Source organism: Artibeus jamaicensis, unplaced genomic scaffold (assembly GCF_021234435.1).
Source record: "Artibeus jamaicensis isolate MK-2021 breed Jamaican fruit bat unplaced genomic scaffold, CSHL_Jam_final contig_3126, whole genome shotgun sequence".
Classification (NCBI taxonomy): domain Eukaryota; kingdom Metazoa; phylum Chordata; class Mammalia; order Chiroptera; family Phyllostomidae; genus Artibeus; species Artibeus jamaicensis.
Window position 1 is genome coordinate 7,037,158 of NW_026521723.1, and position 16,949 is coordinate 7,054,106.

Consider the following 16,949-nt stretch of genomic DNA (forward strand, 5'->3'; position numbering starts at 1 on the left):
AGGGTCAACAGGGCAGGCCTCCCATGACCCCAGCCACCTTTTCTGATTTCCCAAACATACTCCTGAACATCTAAACCATAATCAGAAAGAACTCATTACAGAGAACAATACCAATACCATTGGAATGGAAGAAAAATCTCAACTCTTACCTCACTCAAACCTTCTCCTTCACAGAATGTCTGAGAAAAAAAAACACAGGTCATTGTTTCCTCCTTCTTTGTAAAAAGAATAAAGTCTTTTCCAATCCTCATGGATCCACTATAAAAAAAAATTCAAGAACATAACAGTTTATACCTCAAACAAAGAAAAGAAGGGTTTTCTCTTCATAGAAATAACTCTACTGTTTTGCTGACCCATCACCAACAGGGTACAATATGATTTTTTTTCTAAGAGTAGAGCAGGTGAGTTTGAACTCATCCAGCCCCACACTGTTGCCTGAGACACGACTTCTGGAGAGAAGGTGCTGTCTGGGGCTGAAGAAGAGAACAATCATCTGTGCCTGGCAGGAGCCATACTGATGATAGTGGCCTGTGTCCTTGCCTTTCATCGAGACAGTCTACTGAGATAAGCCATGGGCACAAATAACACCTATGCTAAACTATGCTTTGAGAAACAATAAACCACAGAGATGCAATTAAGCTCTAGAGTACTGCTATTCCTAAAAGAAGATTCATCATCTATTTGAAAATTAAATTTTAGAATGTTGTAAAGATCTACATCAGTTATGGGAACGGAGATTCCAAAGCAAGGTAGCACACCCAAGTTTATATTCTTGTTAAAGTTTTACAAACTTGGACCATGCTTTATAAGATGACCTGTAACTAAATGTTGTTCCGATATCAATAACACTTGCCTTAAAGAAAACAATTCTCACCTTTTAAGACCATTGCCATATTGTCCAATAAACTTCAAGGGCGATAACCGTTTCTTGGATGTTCCGAAGTAAATGATATCTGAGGCTTCCTCTGTAATAGACAGAAATGTTCAAGGTGGTTAGGAATTATGAGTAGTTTATAGGGGCATGTCTCAGGGTGTTAGGACAAACCCACGCCCCTTGGGTCAGCCCAGAAACAAAGTGTCTTGTCAGGCTCCATAATCTCTGACCAGGATCTTAATACTATTGCATTGAAAGAGGTCCAACAGACTTAGCCATGTGAGTTTGGGCAAATAAGAGTTTAAAACTCTGAAGTTTAATTTCCTCATCTCTCTTAAAAGGGAAATACTAACACATATAACACAGTTATTGATAAAGATAAATGAAATGAATTAAATAAGATCTAGTCTTCAAGCCCCGGACACAACACATGGCACTCAATAAATGCTACTAAATTTTTAGTATTATAATTATTTGTACCAGTAGTAATTTTCTGTATATTTGGCCTCCATTCAGCCCCCTATGTGACTGAGAAAAAAGGAATGGCTCTGGTCTGATATCACCTGGGAAGCAAGGGCTCCTTGTTCTAAACTTTTACAGTTAGTTCCCTGTTTTCCCCAGGGCACTCTGGAATTCTACAGAAAAGTCTTCTGGATTTCAGAAAATATTAATACATACCTCCAGAAAGCTGCCAGGTAAATGAAAAAAGACAGAAATGGGCCTCCTATTTGGACTACTTGAACTTAGGCTCCCAAACTGTGCTGGGGACCCTGTGTCAGTCTGGGGGTACACATGCTGTAGTTTGGCAGCACCTGGTGTGGGATGTGTAAAAGCTGCCAGACACTCAGCTTATCAGGAGCTAACCTGACATTCAATCACATACAGAGATGGAGATTCAGTAACATGTATCCAAAACAACAGTACTAGTAACAATTCACTAATAGTTTAACATATTCTAGGTGCAATGTTATATACATTACATGCACCATTTAATATTTATGACAAACCAGCAAGGAAGACAGTATTATTATTGGCATGTTACAGATGAGGATATTGAAGTTTAAGGAGTTTATGTAGCCTTCCCAAGGTCACACAGTGGATAAATGCTACCACCGGGATTACAACCCAGATTCGTCAAAGACCACATCCCACAGTTTTCATTACACACCACACAGACTCCCATGTGTGGTGGCTAGAGATCTGGGCAGAGCGTCAGAACACGGAACTGAACACACATGACCCTTGCTCTCAACAACTGTATGTCATGGTAAGAAAAACAGATTGAAAGGAGGAAGAAAATGAACAAGAACATTTCTACAAGTGTTAAGTGAAGGCAACAAAACCAGGGCAATGTGATGGAAAATTAACAGGAGCATGTCCTACAGACAGAAGACCAGGGAAAGCCCCTTTAATAAGGTGACAACTGAGATGAGATTCAAATGATGGTGTGGCTAGAATGCTATACGCAAGGAGGTGAATGATACGAGAAAAGGTCAGCGGGCGAATCACACAAGAAATTGAAAGCATTACTGGAAAGCATAAATTTTACTTTGAAGATGTGAAAAAGCACTAAAAGCTTTAATCAGTAGAATAATATGGTATCATTGATGTTAAAAGAAAAAACCCACTCAGGGTATCTGTAGGGGAAAAGGACTGTCACGAGACAAGACAGGAGGTGAGAGTTTGGAAATTCCTGCAGTCACCTTTTAAGGGTCCAGATTGATCTGGCCCAGTTTGGACAAAAGATAGATTCTATTTACAGTCACCAGATAAACTCTTCCTTCTAACTTACTACTTAATTTCTAATCAGTGTTAATAAAAAATTGCTCTCTCAACACCAGTGGGCTTTTCTTAATACTATTCTATATGTCAACTGAAGCGTATTCCTTCTGAAGAACTGAGTATCTGTCTCATTCCTGTGTTTTGATCATTTTGTTCATGGAGATATATAAAATGAATTGTCTCTTTTTTAAAGAATTGCATTAGAATTTATCACATATTCTGTTAGTTATTTTAAGAATTCATCCACTCATTTACTGGTAGGCACTTAGGTTACTTCCAGCACTTGGCTATTGTAAATTGTGCTGCTATGAACATTAGGGTGCATAGGTTCTTTTGGACTGGTGTTTTAGGGTTCTTAGGGTATAGTTCCAGCAGTGGTATTCATTTACAAAATGGAATACTACCCAAAAGAAAGAAAGAAGGAGCTCCTGCCCTTCATAACAGCATGGATGGAACCAGAGAGCATTATGCTAAGCCAGGCTGTGAAAGACAAATACCATATGACCTCACCTTTAAGTGGAACTTAATCAACAGAACAAACAAGCAAGCAGAATATATACAGAAACATTGAATTGAAGAACAAACTGACAGTAACCAAAGGGAAGGGCAGAGAGGAATATTGGGGGAAAATAAGGGAAGGGCCATCAAGGAACATGTATAAAGGACACATGGACAAAGCCAAGGGTATAGTTTTGAGGGAAGGAGGCGGGGATGGGTAGGGCTGGGAGCTGAGGTGGGGTGAAAATGGAGACAACTGAACTTAAACAACAATTAAAAAAAAAAGAATTCAGGAAAGTGAACTTAACATAAAGCCTAGAAGTGAAAAATAAAACTGCTTTTTCAGCATGTTTTTCTCACAAACTCTGCTCTCTTATTTAGTTAAATAATAAGGAACCAATAATCTATTTTTTATTATTGTTCAAGGAAAGCTGTCTCCATTTTCACCCCACCATGCCCCCCACCCCACCCCTCCCCACCTCCTGCCCTCAAGCCCACCCCTTTTGGTTTTGTTCTTTCGTCCTTCATACATGTTCCTCGATGGCCTTTTCCCTATTATCCCCTATTATCCCCTATTATCCCTCTCCTCCCTCCCCTCTGGTTACTGTCATTTTGTTCTTTATTTCAATGTCTCTGTTTGTGTTTTGCCTGCTTGTTTGTTTTGTTGATTAAGTTTCACTTACAGGCGGGATCATATGCTTTTTAATCAAAATGACCTGGAAAAAAATCAAAATTATCTATACAAAGTCAGAACAAGAACTGAGCAGGATCCTTGAACATTTCTAAACTTCCTAATAAATTATCTTGACTATTCAGACCAAGGAGGAGCTTCTGAGACTCAGAAGACAGTAACTTCTGCACTGTGCATTCTCAGCTTCTATCAGCACAAAAGAGCACACTTTCCTCTGGTGTGGAACTGACCAGAACACTCCTATGAGAAACTTAGTGAGCATAAGGATACAAAGAAGCATAAAAAAAGATCCAGTCAGAAACAAAGGATATACTAATTGCACTAAAGAATAATTTACAAGGAAACAGCAGTACAGTGGACGGAACCAAGAATCAAATTAATGATTTAGAACATAAGGAGGCAAAAACAACCACCGAGAATAAGAAGAAAAAAGAACACAAAAAAACAAAGATAGTAAAAACAGCTTCTGGGACAACTTCAAGAGGTCCAACATTCACCCCATAGGGGTACCAGAAGGAGAAAAGAAAAAGCAAGAAATTGGAAATCTATCTAAAAACTTAGTGGAAGAAAACTCCTTTAATCTGGTGAAGGAAATAGGCATACAAGTCCAGGAAGCATAGAGAGACCCGATTACAATGGATGCAAAGAGGCCTACTCCAAGGCACATCATAATGAAAAAGCCAAGGGTTTAAGATAAAAAGAGACTCTTAAAAGCAGCAAGAGAAAAGAAGTTAGTTACCAGATGGTTGCCAGATGAGAGATGGAGGAGGGGAATGGGTGAAGAGGTGAAGGAATGAAGAAGTACAAATAGGTAGGTGCAGAACAGCCACAGGAATGTAGAGCACAGAGTAGGAAATGGAGCAGGGCTTCCAAACCCACAGCCAGTGGGCCACATATGGCCCAGTATAGATATGAATGGGGCCCAACGAAAATATGTAAATTTACTTAAAACATTACAAGATTTTTTTGATTACATGTTGCAGTATATTTAATATGTGACCTAAAACAACTCTTCTTCCAATGTGGCCCAGAATTACCAAAAGTTTGGACACCCCTGTAGTAGTCAAATAATTTATATGCATGACCCAAGGACATGAACAATGGTGGGGGGACAACTGTAATAACATAATCAATAAAATATCATTTTAAAAAAAGAACTCAGGGTTAAGCTAGCCCAAATAACTCAAAGCCCTCATTGGAGCAAATAAATAACATTCCAACTCCACAGCAAAGAGGTATTATGCACCTACTTTGTGCTGGCTTTTTGCTAGCCTTGAAGATACAAAGATAATTCATGAAATGTACTGTAGAGGTATTCATTATGATGGGTACATTCAATTGAATCAACTAACCCTTTGAACCCACAAAGAAAAATCAAAAACTGCTAGAAACAAGGAGGGGTGACCTCTGCCTCAAGGTTAAGCAGAAAACTTTAAATTGCCTAAAGGCATTGGAAATTGCCTCAGGGTTCTTACAAGCAATACCAGAAGGATGGTCTAAAAAACGACCTCAGAATCCAACCAGTAGCTATTTGTATTCCATTTATACCCAGATGTTTTTTTGTACAAGTAATCAGGTAACTTCTGCCTTTCATCTTTCTGGCAATATTTATTTACATTCACTTTCTGTCCCAGTTTAGATGGTTGCAATTAATTTACTCTGTCCGTCGAAATATTTAAACTAAAAAGTTCAATATGTCAACACTGGGGTTTATTTTCCCTAATAGTTCCATACCTGCTTTTGCACAGCTAGCTCAATTTGCTTTTATTTATTTTATGGGTTTTCAGACTGTTTCCTCCAACAGCCGGTTAGGTATCAAGATAATTAACTTACGAGGGCTCATTCCACATCCATCATCCAGGAAGCACAACATGAATCCACCCTGCAGATTTTCATCATCCACTGCAAGAGAAAGCAGTTATTACTAATAAATATTGGGCTTAATTTGTTCATCAGAAAGTCATGCTGCTCACGTAATTATTTGTCCTCCTCAAATGCACCCACTGAGTGACAGAGTTGTGGCACAATGACAGAGCTCAGAAAACCAATCTGACTACAATTTCACAAGAAATTGCCAGGAGAAAACAATCAAGACCAAAAAAGACTCTGAAATCATGTAAACCACCTATACATTAAGAAATAATCTATACAAAATGACATGCCCAGCTCTAGAATTTGACTGGTCCTTTAGATTCTATGTATTTCCTTCCCGTGGGAGGGAAGAAGGGTAGATGGTGATGTGACCCTAGGACCCCTCTATGCAAACTTATCAACCTTTCCACCAAAGCTCCAATTCTAAAGTCAATCCAGGCCATTCTTTTTAAATTCATCAAGCTCTCTTCCAAGTAGCTAATTCCTACAACAGCCATTTGAGCATGCTTCTTTTGTCATTGTTGCTGTGGATGTTTTCAGTGTACAGATTTTTACTTATTTCAATACCACAGTGGTCATGGGACCACCATTACAAAGAAACGATGAGTCTTTGAAACTCTCAGACCTCTGGCTGTTAGTAAAATCGACCTTTTCAGTAGTGTCTTTAGTTACAGATTTATCCAATTTGCATGGTTTACATATTTAAACCAAACACTAGAAATGTCTACCAATATTAAATAACAACTTTCTCCCTTCCTAGGAACTTTTCAAGATGGTAAAAGCAAAGAAGATAATAAAGAGCAAGTACTGAATGCAAGTAGAGCCAAAAAATGACTTAGACAACCTTCGTTGTGTGTCTATTTTCATAGTAAAACTGAAAATACTTTACAAATTTTCATTCTTAAAATGAAGAACAAACTGACAGTAACCAGAGGGGAGAGGGGAGGGGCTAAGGTGGGGAAGAGGGGGAAGGTTTTTCAGGAGCATGTGTAAGGGACACATGGACAAAGCCAAAGGGGGATAGGACTGAGAGTGGGAGGTGGGCATGGGATGGGGGGAGGGGTGAAACAGAGACAACTGTACTTGAACGACAATAAAAAAAATTATAGTGATGATTTGAAAGTATGCTTTCCCAGCATAATTTCTCAGAGATCTACAATTCACTGTGGTAGTCTCATCCTTTGAAACTCTGACACAGTATTTCATTCAAATTTCCAAGTATGTATATTCAATTTTATTTTTTTCTCTAGAGATTAATAGCTTAGGTCTTGCCAATCCATGTTAGTTCTATAAATACAGATGTTTAAAATGTTTTGATTAGGAGCATTTTAATCATGAAGCCAGGACATATTACTGTGAATCAAGGTAAAATCTGGAAGTTGCCCAGTGGGACCACCAGCAGCATTAGCAGGACTCTTATCATAAATATATTTGGTACACACTTCTCAGACTTTCTCAGATTCACAGCTTTAACTCTTACTTACTTCAAGCAGAGGAATGGGATTTCTTCTATCACAGTGTAACCCTTGCTCACCAGTATCTTCACAAATTGGAGTAGAAACATTCAGTTGCAACATGTTTGTTTTCAGGTTTTTGGCTCACACAACTTCACTTTCAGTGACAATGGCACAGAGTCACATCCACTCTTTTTGAACAGCATGTAGCATGTCTGCAATGGTGGCTGGTTTACAAACCATATACATTCCCCATAATCCTGTAGATGTGTAAGAAGTATTGAAAAACTGGAAGCTATGGCAGAAGTTGCCATGACAGGTAAGCTGGGCCAGCTCACTAGATAAATTCATTCCTCCTCCAAAAGAGTGATTACAGCTGCCAATCAGTGTGTTTGCAAACATGCGACATATTGTATCTAGATATGCCCAACCAACAGCTATTGCAAAGTGTGTCAAAGGAATCTTGCCACCTCCCACTCAAATCTCACTTCCTGGGAATTTGCAGTGAGCCAGAGCTGGTACTTCTGCTTTGTATGTGGGCCAAGAGTCTCCAAAATGAAACTTTGATAACTTGAGTAGTTCATCATAGGAAATTCCTCTAGCAGTAGCAAGTACTATCTTTGGCCCTTTATAATATGTGGTTATATAATCCTCTAAGGCTTTCCAACTTATAAATTTTACATTTTAAGATGGTCCTAAAATTGTCCATTTAAGTACAGTATTTTGATAAGCTATGGCCTGAAGATACTAAAAAACAACTTCTCACAAATTGGTTTCAACTTCCTACATCTAAGTATTATTCCACATTCAAGTTCAATTTCTTGAGCTTCTTAGTGGCAGCAAATATTTTCCTCCTGAAGATTCAGGTGATTTTTGAAAACAGCTAAGTCATCGGGAATCAATTTTGATGACTAAGTAACAGCATTGAGTTACATAATATTAATTGCTTGTTTACAAAAATTTAAAGGAGAACAAGATGGCAGCAGGGTATGTGGAAGCTACACTAACCTTCTTCCAGGACCAAACTGGAATTACAACTAAACTAAAGAAAAATCATCCTGAATTACAAACTGAACACTAGCTGGAGAGAAGCCTTATAACCAGGACAGACAGAATAAACCACCTCACCACCACGAGACTGGTAGAAAGTGTGGAGGTGGGTGAAGGCTGGCTGGGCTCCCACAGGAGGCAGCTGAAGGTCTAGAGGGATATTTCAGCTGCTGTGGGGTTCACCCTGAGAAGTGTGGGGTCTAAACTCCAAGTTGAACATCCCAACCTAGAGCACCAGAACTAAGAAAGGATCCCAAATAACAACCAGCTGTGACAAGCCACAGGGTTTCTGTCTGTCAGGGAGTACTGGCTAAGGATGGAGAGAGACTCTTAAAAGGGCCAACGCACAAAATTTCATTTCTACCCGCTTACCCTGGACTCCAGGAGAGGGCAGAGTGGACCAGAGATTCATAAGGCGAGTCTGAGGTTGGTGGCTCTGGGGAGAGAACTGACAGATCAGCCACCAGGCAGGATCCCTGTGCTGAGTCATTCCCCATAGGGCAGAAACCACCTCTCTCAGGAACAGTACTTCCTTCCACGTGCCATCAGCCTGAGGGGCAGCAATAGCCCCACCCACAGAAGTCCCTCTTGCCCCACCCTGTGGAGCTTAAGCCTGGCTGCTGAGTGCAGGGGAAGGCAATCACAGTGATTAAATCTAATAGTAAAGGCGATTCTCTAGGAGCTCTGAGACATTAGCTGAACTCCCTCTGGGATTGGTGCTGGTAAAAGCAGGCCATTGTGCACGGCTCAGTTCTTTGTGCACACACCCAGACCCAGCAGTAGAAGCTACAAGCCGTGGACTGCTGATAACCCCGACAAGTGGCCCAGGGCAGTCACAGGCAGCGTCTGACGTACACCACACCAAAGTCTGGGCAGATCTAACAAATACATAGAAACAAGTACAAAGCAGCACCCAAAATGCAAGTACAAAGAAGCAGGCCCCAAATGAAAGAACAAGAGTATTCTCCAAAAGAAAAACTAAAGGAAATACATACGACCAATTTATCAGACGAGGAGTTTAGAGTAATGATTATAAGGATGTTCAACAGCATTTAAAAAAGCATACAGACCATAAAAAAGGACAAGTCAGATAAAAAGAATGCAATATAAGAAATAAAAAATACACAAGAAGGAATAACCTGTAGGTTAGATGAAGCAGAGGATTGAATGAGCAAATTGAAAGACAAGGTAAAAAAAAAAGACATACAAGCAGAGCAGCAAAAAGAAAAAAAAGAACTAAAAAAATGAGGAGAACTTAAGGATACATTTATGACAACATGAAGCATAATAACATCCACATCATGGGAATACCAGAAGGAAAAGAGAGCAAGTGAGGGATCAAGAACCTATTTGAAGAAATAATTACTGAAAACTTCCCTACTGTGGTGAATGAAAAAAAAAATGTCCAGGAAGCACAGAGAGTCCCCAAAATGGACCCAAAGGGGGCTACACAAAGACACATCATAATTAAAATGGCAAAGCTAAGAGACAAGGAGAGGATCTTAAAAACTGCAAGAGAAAAGCAGATAGTTATCTACAAGGGAGCGCCAATTAAACTGGCATCTGATTACTCAGCAGAAACATTTCACAGTGGCTGCACCAGTCTGCAATCCCACCAACAGTGCACTAGGGTTCCCTTTTCTCCACATCCTCTCCAACACTTGTTTGTTGATTGTTTATGATGGCCATTCTCACAGGTGTGAAGTAGTATCTCATCATGGTTTTAATTTGCATCTCTCTAATGGCTAGTGATGCTGAGCATCTTTTCATGATAATGCCAAGAACCCTACAACACCAATCCAAAAGAACCTATGCACCCCAATGTTCACAGCAGCACAATTTACAATAGCCATATGCTGGAAGCAACCTAAGTGCCCATCAGCAAATAAATGGATCAAAAAAGAATGGCACATTTACACAATGGAATACTATGCAGCAGAAGAAAGAGAGATTTCCTACCCTTCATAATAGCATGGATGGAACTGGAGAGCATTATGCTGAGTGAAATAAGCCAGGGAGTGAAAGACAAATAGCATATGACCTCACCTCTAAGTGGAACCTAATCAACAAAACAAACAAGCAAGCAAAATATAACCAGAGACATCAAAATTTAAAAAAAACAATTTGACAGTAACCAGAGGAAAGGTGGAAGAGGATTATGAGGGGAGAAAGAAGAAGCATTTTCAGGAACAACTATAAAGGACACATGGACAAAATCAAGGAGAGGGGTAGAATCAGGGGAGGGAGTGGGATGACTAGGGTGGTGGGGAGTGGTGAGGGCTAAATGCAGACAACTGTACTCGAACAACAATAAAATAATTTAAAAGAAAAATAAAAAAACATTTCAGACAAACAACAAATGTTGGAGGGGTTGTGGGGAAAAGGGGTCCTTAGTTCACTGTTGGTGGGATTGCAGACTGGTACAACCATTATGGAAAACAGTATGGATTTTTCTCAGAAAAATAAAAATCGACCTGCCTTTTGACCCAGCAATTCCACTGTTGGGATTATATCCTAAGAATCCTAAAACATCAATATCAAAGAACCTATGCACCACAATGTTCATAGCAGCACAATTTACAATAGCCAAGAGTTGGAAGCAACCTAGGTGCCCATCAGTAAATGAATGGATCCAAAAATTGTGGTACATATTCACAATGGAATTCTAAGCCGCAGAGAGAAAGAAGGAGCTACTACCCTTTGCAACAACATGGATGGAACTGGAAAGCATTATGCTGAGTGAAATAAGCCAGGGGTTGAAAGACAAATACCATATGATCTCACCTTTAACAGGAAGCTAAACAACAAAACAAACAAGCAAGCAGGAAAAAAAAAACAAAAAACAAAGACACTGAAATAGAGAACAAGGGGATAGTGATCAGAGGGGAGAAGGAAGGGAAGTTAAGGGGAAAATGGGGGAGGGATTTGGAGGAACAAATAGGAAGGACACAGGGACGAGAACTAAGGGGGGTGGAAATGGGAGGGAGGTGGGGAGCAAGGGGCGGGGGAGGCTGGGATGGGAAAAATAGACAAAAAACTGTACTTGAAAAATAACTAAATAAAATTTTTTAAAAAAAACATTTCAGGCCAGAAAGGAGTGGCATAAAATATTCAAGGTGATAAAAAGCATGGATCTACAACCAAGGTTACTTTACCCAGCAAGGCTATCATTTAAAACTGAAGGAGAAATAAGGAGCTTTTGAGACAAGAAAAAGCTAAAGGAGTTGGTTAACACCAAACCAGTACTGCAACAAATGTTAAAGGGCTTGCTTTAAGAAGAGAAAGAAAAAAACAGAAGTAAAATAGTCTAACAATAAAATGACACTACCTATGTTTCTGTCAATAATCACCATAAATGTAAGTGGTTTGAATGCTTTAACCAAAAAAGAGGGTAGCTGAATAGAAAAGAAAATAAGACCCATAAATATGTTGCCTCCAAAAGACCCACCTCAGATCAAAAGATACACACAGACTAAAAGTAAAGGGGTGGAGGAAGATAGTTCACACAAATGAAAAGAAAAAGAGTTGGTGTACCAACATTTATTTCCAACAAGATAGACTTTAAAACCAACACTGTAGTAAAAAACAAAGAAGTAGACTACATAATCATACCAGGAGCAATCCGGCAAAAGGATATAACTTTAGTAAACATCTACGCACCCAATATAGGAGCACCTACATATGTGAAGCATATCTTGATGGACATAAGGGAGAGATCAACAGAAATACAGTTATTGTCAGGGATTTTAACATCCCATTGACTTCAATGGATAGATCTTCCACACAGAAAATCAACAAGGAGACAGCAGCCATAAACTGCACACTAGATCCAATGGATTTAATTGTTGTCTTCAGAGCACTTCACACCAAAGCAACAGAATATGCATACTTCTCAGGTACACATGGAACATATTCTAGTATAGATCACATGTTAGGACAAAAAACAAGTCTCCATAAATTTAAGAAGATGGAAATCATATTCAAGTATCTTCTCTGACCAGAATGCTATGAACTAGAAATCAATCACAAAGACACTGAAAAACATGCGAAGACATGGAAGCTAAATAACATAGTATTAAATTATGAATGAGTCAACAATGAGCTCAAGGAAGAAATGAAAAAAATACCTTGAAACAAATGAAAATGAGGACAAAACAATCCAAAATGTGTGGGACATCGGAAAGGAATCCTAAGAGGGAAATTCATAGCATTACAAGTCTATCTCAAAAAACAAGAAAAAGCTCAAATAAACAATCTAACTTCACACTTAAAAGAACTTGAAAAAGAACAATGAGCAAATCCCTACATGGGTACAAAAGGAAATAATAAAGATCAGAGCAGAAATAAATGAAATAGAATCTAAAAAAATGATACAAAAGGTCAATGAATCCAAAAGTTGCTTCTTTAAGAAATAAATAAGACTGCCAAACCTTTAACCAGGCTCATCAAGGAAAAAAAAAGGCCCAAATAAATAAAATCAGAAATGAAAGAGAAGAAATAACAACTAACATCAAGAAGATACAAACGACTGTAAGAAAATATTATGAACAATTATATGCCAACTAACTAGACAACCAGGATGAAATGGATAAATTACTAGAAACACACAATCTTCCAAAACTAAATCAGGAAAAATTAGAGACTCTGAACAGACAGATTACACCTAGTGAAATTAAAGCAGTAATCAAAAAAACTGCCAACAAACACCCTCAATCGGATGGCTTCACATGTGAATTTTACCAAACATTCTGAGAAGAACACCTCACCTTTTCAAATTAGTTCAAAAAATTCAAGAGGAGGGAAGGCTGCCAAGCTCCCTAAAAGGCCAGCATTATCCTAATTCCAAAACAGTATAAAGACACTACAAAAAAAGAAAATTATAGGCCAGTATCTCTGATGAACATAGATGTTAAAATCTTTCACAAAATATTAGCAAACTGAATCCAGTAATGTATCAAAAAGATCATATACCATATGTGTAAATAAGTGGTATTTATTCTGGGAATATAGGGTTGGTACAGCATTTGCAAATCAAAAAATGTGATTCGCCACATAAATAAAATGAAGCAAAAAAACACATGATCATATAAATAGATGTAGAAAAAGCATTTGATAAGATCCAACACCCATTTACAATGAACACTCTCAGCAATGTAAGAATAGAGGGAACATAACTAAACATAATAAAGGCCATATATGACAAACTACTGCCAACATTATACTGAACAGACAAAACTACAAGTGTTCCCTTGAACACTGGGAACAAGATAGAGGATATCTGCTTTCACCTCTCGTATTCCACATAATACTGGAGGTCCTAGCCATAGCAATCAGACAAAAAGAAGAAATAAAAGGCATCCAAATTGGAAAGGAGAAAGTAAAACTGTCATTATCGCAGACAAGATACTGTTTGTATAGACCCCTAAAGATGCCACCAAGGAACTACTAGGAGGTATCAATGAATTCAGTAAAATAGCAGGATACTAAATTAATATCCAGAAATCAGTTGAATTTGTATATCCCAATAATGACCTATTAGATAGGGACACTAAGAAAACAACCTCACTCATAATTGCTCCAAAAAGAATAAAATACCTAGGAATAAATCTAACCAAGGAAGTAAATGACCTGCCCTTGGAAAATTGTAAGACATTTAAGGTACTAATAAGTGGAAGTACATATCATGTTCATGGATAGGAATAATTAACATCATCAAGTTGTCCATGCTACCCAAAGCAATCTATAGATTCAATGCAATTCTTTTTTTTTAGATTTTATTTATTTATCTTTAGAGGGGAAGGGAAGGAGAGAAGGAGAGAAATATCAATGTATGGTTGCCTCTTGTGCGTCCCCTGCTGGGAACTGGTCTGAAGCCCAGGCATATGCCCTGACTGGAAATCGAACCATGGTTTTTTGGTTCCCAGGCCCGCGCTCAATCCACTAAGCTACACCAGCCAGGGTCAATGCAATTCTTATCAAGATTCCAATGATGTATTTTATAGAACTAGAACAAATATTTCAAAAATTTATATGGAACCATAAAAGACCCCAAATAGCAACAGTGATCTTGAGAGAGAAGAACAAAGTTGGAGGAATCACACTACCTAACACCAAACTATACTATAAGGCCACAGTAATCAAAAGATCTTGGTACAGGCATAAAAACATACATTTCAATGGAACAGAGAGCCCAGAAATAAATCCATGCCTTTATATCCATTAATTTTTGACAGGAAGTAAGCACATTCAATAGGCTAAAGATAGTTTATTCAATAAATGGCACTGAGAAAATTGGACAGATACATGCAGAAAAATGAGAGTAGACCAACTTTTTAGGCTACAAACAAGAATAAATTCAAAATGGATTAAAAACAAACATTAGACCCCCAAGCCATAAAAATCCTAGTAGAAAAAAATATATATATCTTCTCAGGCAAGGGAAATGTAAAAATAAAGAAATGCGAGTACATCAAACTAAAAAGGTTTTGCACAACAAAGGAAAAAAATATTGCACAGCAAATGAAAAAAATAAAAGACAACCCACTAAAACATATTCTGATACATCTCATAAGGAGTTAATATCTAAAATTTATAAAGAATTTACAAAACTCAACACCAAAAAACAAACCACCTAATTAAAAAATGGGCAAAGGACCTGAACAGACGCTTCTCCCAAAAGGACATGCAGTTGGCCAATACACATATGAAAAGATGCTCAACATCACTAATCATCAGAGAACAGCAAGTTAAAACCACAATGAGACATCACCTCACACAGATAAGCGTGGCTATCATCAATTAACCTACAAACAACAAGCACTGTCAAGGATGTGGAATAAGAGGAATGAATGCTTTTGTGCTGTTGGTGGGAATGCAGATAGGTGCAGCCACTGTGGAAAGCAGTACAGAGTTAACTCAAAAAAATGTAAACATATGTATCGTTTGACCCAGCAATCCCAACTGTGAGAATATATCCAAAGCAACTCAAAACACCAATTTGAAAGAACATAAACACCCCTATGTTCTTATAGAGTTATTTACAATATCCAAGATATTGAAGCAGCCCAAGTGTCTATCAGTAGGATGAGTGGGTAAAACAACTATGGGACATTTACACAATGGGATACTACTCAGTCATAAAAAAGAAGAAAATTTTACCCTTTGTGACAGCATGAATGGACCTGGAGAATATTATACTAAGTGAAATAAGCCAGTCAGAGAAAGACAAACACCATGACTTCACTCATATGTGGAAACTAATGAACAATCTAAATCAGCAACTAAAATAGAGACAGACTCATAGAGAGCAGGCTGAGAACCACGGGGTGAGGGAAAGAAGGTTTGGGGTGGAGGGATGGAGCAAAATGGAAATTAAAGGACTCAAGTAGATGGACAATGCTGTGCTGATTGTGGGGAATAACAGGAATAAATGGTAATGGGGGGAAAGCAAATGAAATTTAAAAAATTTAAAGATGTTACTAACGGTAATAAGACTAATTTTAACACAGTGTATAATCTGGTCCTGACAGTAATTTTGACATCCATGTATGAGTTCCAGCACATCTTTTTTTTGTAACAGCTTTATTGAGAAGTAGCTTATACATATAATATGCATTAAAGTATCACTACAATCAAAGTAATGAATACACACATCCCCCCCAGATGTTTGCTCATATCCGTTTTAAAGATATCCCCCTCTGCCCCTCTATGTCCCATCACTCTCACTCACCCCTATGCAGCCACTGATTTGCTCATTCAATTCCTGTGGATTCATTTCTAGCACGTTTGTTAAGTCATCTGTGTGTGCAGTGGTCCCCTCTTTGTGATGTGTTAAAAATTCAATAATATTCAAGATAATCCATGAGTAAATATACAATAAACATACCTAAGATTTCTGGCTTCATAATTTTGTGGTCAAATGCCCATTTATACCCCCCACATTCTCTAACTCACTTCCTGCCCTCAAACCTTTTGGGTCTTCCCTACCATCTCAGTTGCCCAGTTTTTTCTCTCTGTGTGGTCCTCTGGTTGGCTTACCTCAACTTCTATGTCAGAATATTTCTCTCCTCCAATACCCTTTAAACATTTGCTCTGTTCAGCCCTCCCTCCTACTAACACTGGCATTTCTCTGCCATTCAGCTAGGGGAGTTCAACTCTTGTTGAGTTCTTTGCAAAATGCAGTAATTCTTGATCTTGACTGCACATTCAAATCATCTGCAAATATTCTCAATGAATTGGTCTTGGATAGGGTTCAGGAATAAAAGCCCCACCCCCAAGTATCCTAATGTTTATAAGAATTGGCAGCCAATCCAATTGGCAGCCTGACACTTCCTGATCCAAGCACCAGGAAGTTCTGCATAGTTTTAAGAATTGATTTTGTAGCCCTCGATATACAGTTCTCATGAAAGGAGGTTGCACAAAGGGCATTTTTTCAGCGAATAAGTGGGAAAGACTCAGAATTCCCAAGATGCACATACAGTACTTACTTTTTCTATAAATCCCAATGAGGAATGCAGACGACCATAGTCTTAAATTTTAATATTCCCCTACTACCCACCCTAAAGCTTGGCCTTATTTGAATTCCTTATAACTATGTATTTCAAATAGATTTTCATTACCTCTTAATATGCATGTCCAAACAAACTGCACCAGCTCTCCATCATCTGATTTACTCCTCCTGCCAGTGCTTTCCATTCCACGAATGGCACCACCCTGCCATTGAGCTTCA

The 16,949-nt window shown here is 38.4% G+C and overlaps 1 protein-coding gene and 1 pseudogene across 1 annotated transcript in view; both read right to left on the bottom strand.

The window, feature by feature from the left end:
* The window catches only part of MORC1 (MORC family CW-type zinc finger 1), a 154,328-nt gene that overhangs the window by 127,156 nt on the left and 10,223 nt on the right, over nucleotides 1-16,949 (bottom strand). The window contains exons 4-6 of the mRNA XM_053663122.1: nucleotides 5,679-5,747; nucleotides 875-965; nucleotides 150-258 (exon numbers count right to left, since the gene is read on the bottom strand). Coding sequence (XP_053519097.1) covers nucleotides 150-258; nucleotides 875-965; nucleotides 5,679-5,747 — 269 coding nt within the window. The remainder of the gene's footprint in view (nucleotides 1-149; nucleotides 259-874; nucleotides 966-5,678; nucleotides 5,748-16,949) is intronic.
* Nucleotides 7,046-15,930, bottom strand: LOC119051898 (mitochondrial-processing peptidase subunit beta-like; annotated as a pseudogene).